Source organism: Rousettus aegyptiacus, unplaced genomic scaffold, assembly GCF_014176215.1.
Source record: "Rousettus aegyptiacus isolate mRouAeg1 unplaced genomic scaffold, mRouAeg1.p scaffold_m13_p_7, whole genome shotgun sequence".
Classification (NCBI taxonomy): domain Eukaryota; kingdom Metazoa; phylum Chordata; class Mammalia; order Chiroptera; family Pteropodidae; genus Rousettus; species Rousettus aegyptiacus.
This window is the reverse complement of record NW_023416310.1, coordinates 91,349,123-91,353,724: the sequence shown is the minus strand read 5'-3', so window position 1 is coordinate 91,353,724 and position 4,602 is coordinate 91,349,123. Positions and strand designations below refer to the sequence as shown.

The 4,602-nt window shown below is 43.0% G+C and overlaps 1 protein-coding gene across 1 annotated transcript; it reads left to right on the top strand.

The window, feature by feature from the left end:
- Positions 1 to 296: 296 nt before the first annotated feature.
- SPINK7 (serine peptidase inhibitor Kazal type 7) lies at positions 297 to 3,573 on the top strand. Its single transcript, XM_036224013.1, has 4 exons — positions 297 to 357; positions 1,232 to 1,257; positions 1,946 to 2,070; positions 3,434 to 3,573. The coding sequence occupies exons 1-4, from the start codon at positions 297 to 299 to the stop codon at positions 3,477 to 3,479; spliced, it is 258 nt and encodes an 85-aa protein (XP_036079906.1). The 3' UTR covers positions 3,480 to 3,573.
- Positions 3,574 to 4,602: the final 1,029 nt, after the last annotated feature.

The following is a 4,602-nucleotide window of genomic DNA, read 5'->3' as shown; positions in this document are numbered from 1 at the left end:
GAATTTTAAATAACAATCCCCACCTCTTAGACAGACAGAAAAATACTTCTTACCTCAAATAATTAATGTGTTGATCAGATAGGAAGTAGCAATTAAGTGACAAGGACTGCACCACCACCCAGGGTGTGACATTGGGCTTTGAGAGCCTCTCAAAACCAGCAGTGACTCTGGATGACCTCATAGGAAAGGTGGAGAGGCCAAGCATCACCATATAAACATGACCCCTTTCCTAGGGCATGGCCGATGCAGCTGTCGTGACAGCCCTGAGGAGCCTCTGCATCACAGACGCCTTCAGCATGAAGACCATCGGGGGTCTCCTTCTGCTCTGTGCAGTGACCTACTTCTGCAGCAGCTCAGGTGAGTTAAGGGTAGATAGCGCCCTGTACAACCATTAAGCCTGTTTTTCCAAATAACCTCTCCTGGGATGTGAGCATTGGAGAGAAATGTCTGGTCAGGTGGATTTAAAGTGTGCTGGTTTAGAACAGAAAGTGTACTGATTTAGAGTGGAAACAGTGATGGCCTGGCAAGGGAGAATCTTCTGTTCCTGCTAGACTTTGGGGATTTGGGTCTAGTGTCTTCCCTTTCAAGGATTTTTATTTCTGTCCACAGAACACAGAAATGGACTCCTCTCTTTATAAATCTACCATTTTAAAAGGACACTGTAACTTGTTAGATACTATTTGATACTATTCCTGTTATTAGATACTATTCCTTGGTGCAAAATGCAGAAAAATTTGGATGCCTATCAAGACCAATTTAGAAAGACTGAAATAAAACACAATTCTCCAAAGCCCAGGAATCATCAATTAGACTTTTATATGGTTGAAACATTGCTTAAATCAATCCATATGCTTTAAAGATATTTTGTCACATTATTTTGTATCTCTTAGGAGGGGGAAAATATCAAAGATAGAAGTGGTGACTGCAGTAACGCCTATTGCTATCTGACTGCGAACCATTATCAAAGACACAATGAGCTTCAGAAAACATCCCATGGCAACGAAGGGAGGAAATCTGGATAATTTTCTTGCCCGAAGCAAGGGCTTACCTAACCCACCAGACATTTGGCTTCCTCAGCAAACAACTGGAATCTTGCGTAAGGTTAGAGTGTATGCTGAGACCCATTGCCAGAGGAAGTGCAGAATCTTAATCTATAGGATCAGATTTACATTAATTGAGACTTCCAGTGTTTGCTTTATTCTTAACATTTCCATCTGTATATCTCTTTCAGAAGCTGCTAGTCTGCCTTTAACAACGGTGAGTGTACCAAATTGCATTTTTATTTCAATTCCAATTGACTGTCAATCAACAAATACTTATGAAATATATCTGTAGGATTAATTCAGTATGGTTAGGGAGGTAGGCTCAGATCGAGAAATCTCTGCTGTTTGATGAAATATGACACACATTTTAATAACCACAGCCTTATAAACTATTCCAGAGTTAAAGGAGAGAGAGGTGACTTCCAGCTGAGAGCTAGTGAAGTCCTCACGGAGGGAACAGCGTGTGAGCAGGTCAGGCCCTTGGTTAATTTCCCAGGCTCTGGATTCAAATCCCAGCCACATCACTTTCTAGCTTTCATGTTATACAGATGCTCTCTTTTAGTTCTTAATTTCCCCCACCTGCAAATAGGGATAATAGTAGAACCTACTCTATTCAGTTGTTCTAAAGATTAAACAAATTCATGTAAGATTTAAGTTTAATGCCTGGCTTAGGAATGCTCAGGAAATATTAACTGAGTCTATTTGTAATAATAGAAGTGTTCCCCGTAGTACTAGTAGTTGTCCTAGTCATAATAATATTACTAATAGAAGTAGCCACAGCTGCAGCAGATTGTCTGAGCTGGGACTTCTAGGATGGTATTTTGCTTCTTGTACAATAGAGTCTGGGGTATCCTATCTTGGGGTCAGGAGGAAGGCAGAACATTCTCTTGCGTCTCCCACAGGTGGACTGCAGCATTTACAAGAAGTACCCAGTGGTGGCCATCCCTTGCCCCATCACGTACATGCCTGTTTGTGGTTCTGACTATATCACCTATGGGAATGAATGCCACTTGTGTACTGAAAGCTTGTGAGTACCTCGAGGGGAAAAAAAGAAGTTGGGGCCAGTGTCTTCCACCGCAAACTTTTCCCTGAGCCTGCTTAACACCATCGACTGTACTTATTCCCACCTGAAACAGCTAGTAGAGATAGAAAACTGACTGCCTCACAGTCAAACTATGTCTGCCAGCTTGGACTGGTCACAGAACCTCCAACTGAGGGAGTCCAACAAGACCATGAGCTTTCAAATTGCTGTCCCAAAGCCCAGAAATTCTGGAGGGGCAAGTCAGGGGTCACTGAAGGGATTCAGGGGATCATTTAGGGTGGTCTCCACCTTCAAGTGCAGCCGTTGACTATTTTAAATGGTAGAGTTCCGTATAATATCTTGTTTGAAAAAAAGGATCCTGAACTCCACATTGAAAAATAATTTCCTGCATGACTTTTAAGAGGTCATAATACAGCTTGTTCCTTAGATAAACTGGCTAGAGAGCCTTTATCCTCCACAATTTCCTAGTGGCTCTAAATATCCATAGCCTTAAGGGGGATAGAGGAGATAAAGCTCCTATAAAGATATGTTTTCCTTTTATCTAAAATAGAGGGATGCAAGCTGTCAGTGCTCAGACCTAAATCCCAGGGACGTGTTTTGTTTAGGTATTTTGTTTGACCTGCAAAGTGTTTTTGAAGGCAATACAACTAGGAAGATGTCACTTCTTTGGTGCAGAACAGGCAACTTAGCATTTACCATTGTGTAGCAAGTCCACATTGCTCGTCACTGACCCTCTTTCATACCCACTGGATTTGGGCCACATATCTTGGCTCTTGTGTTTTTCATCTTTATGATTATCTTAACAAGCTAGAATATCTGGTTAGGCCCTGAGCCCAGAAGGATATATCTACACGAATAAATATTATTCATATGCAGGAACATTTATTTCACAAAAGGGAGGGTTCTCTAACATGCGCACACATGGCACCCTTGGCCTAGAAATCAGCTCATAGTTAAGGACACGGAAGGGGACCTGTGGCGGAAGTTCTTCTCACTAGTGCAGGATCCGGCCTCATCACAGGTCCTGCTGAGCAGGGAAGGCTGAGGGGCAGGCCTCTTCGACCCCTGGTGTCAGAATCTCTTCTTCTTTGTTGTTGTAAAATACTGGGTGATCAGCTTGGGCTCTGGGATCAGTGGAAACAGCAGGCGGGGTGGAGGTATCACTGGCCTAAGGATATTCTGCCTCTCTCTCCCTCAGCATCTGCCTGTGGCAAGGACATTCCTTTTTAGAGAATCAGTTACCTCATTTGCCAAGTGAGGTTCTGCCTCATAACCTCTAACCTCCTTTCAGCTCTCTGCCATTACACACATTAGTGCTAATGAATCTTGTTTATGTGTCTCTCCTTAGGAAGAGTGATGGAAAGGTTCAGTTTCTTCATAAAGGAAGGTGTTAACCTCTCCGCAGCTGCGGGCGCAGAGCAATGCTAACCCTCAGCATATCTTCATCGTCCCTGGGCACTGACTGCCGCCTCCCTCATCGTGCCTGAGGTTGGGGGAGGGGTGGAGGCAAGTGCCCAGTCATCTCTGTTGAGTGGAGATAATTTGCTGTGCTCGCCTTCAAACTCATGCCTAACCCGCTGGCTTCTTTTTGCACTTCATTAAAAGGACCTCTCCAAAAAGTTTATCTTTACTTCTGTTTGAATTTGTTTCTTAGATATGGGTATAATGTCTTGGTTTACAAAGAAAACTGAGAAACATATAAATATGGTTGTTCAGGAGAGAGTTTTGTACAAGGAATCCCAAATGGCTTCCAAGAAACGTGTGTGCACACACACACACACACACACACATGCATATGTCACACACATATGTGGATTAGAATGGAGTTCAGTTCAATTAAAGTTCAAACTCTAGAAGGGGAGATAAACACAAATTAGAAAATAACTATACACACTAATAAATGCTGTGACATAAGTCTAAACTAGGTTATACATTGGAGTAATGTTTCTGTAGTGTAATTCTGATTCTATAATTTCTCTGTTCAAAATCCTTCGTTACTCATTGCCCACAGGATAAAACCCAGACTCATGAGCATTGTATTACCTGCCCAGCTCCTTCTTTCCCGGTAGTCTCTGAAGGACACTGACTCTAACCCCGCCCCCAGCCCTCTGTGGAAATGGCCTTCATCCTTTTGGTTTCAGCTGACATTTCTTCCTTCCTATGGAGCCTTCTCTGCATTTTGTTTGGCAAAGAAATGGCTGAGAAGTCAGAGGTTGATTTGCAAACTAGTTCTGTCACATGCGGACTGCATAACTTTGAGTGGGTAGTTAAACACCTGGCTTCACAGGGCTTTTGGAGTGATGATTAAACGAGGGAACACAAAGCACCTTACGTGTGACAAATACACCCTCCATCAATATTAGTGCCTTTTCCTGACCGTGCGCCATTCCCTCATCTATTGTTTCACAGCGCATTGTACACACTACTACTTATCACGTTGTACTGAATAGCTGGTGGGTGTGCTCTCCTCCCCCTTAGATCATGAGCTCTTCGCGGGCAGGGACAATACATCTTTGT

What these genes read in the sequence shown, in the direction of transcription:
- SPINK7 (XM_036224013.1), top strand. Translation starts at nt 297, where the DNA reads ATGAAGACCATCGGGGGTCTCCTTCTGCTCTGTGCAGTGACCTACTTC. An exon ending in CTACTTCTGCAGCAGCTCAG is followed by an intron (nt 358 to 1,231) that starts GTGAGTTAAGGG and finishes TATCTCTTTCAG; the next exon opens with AAGCTGCTAGTCTGCCTTTA. An exon ending in CTAGTCTGCCTTTAACAACG is followed by an intron (nt 1,258 to 1,945) that starts GTGAGTGTACCA and finishes CGTCTCCCACAG; the next exon opens with GTGGACTGCAGCATTTACAA.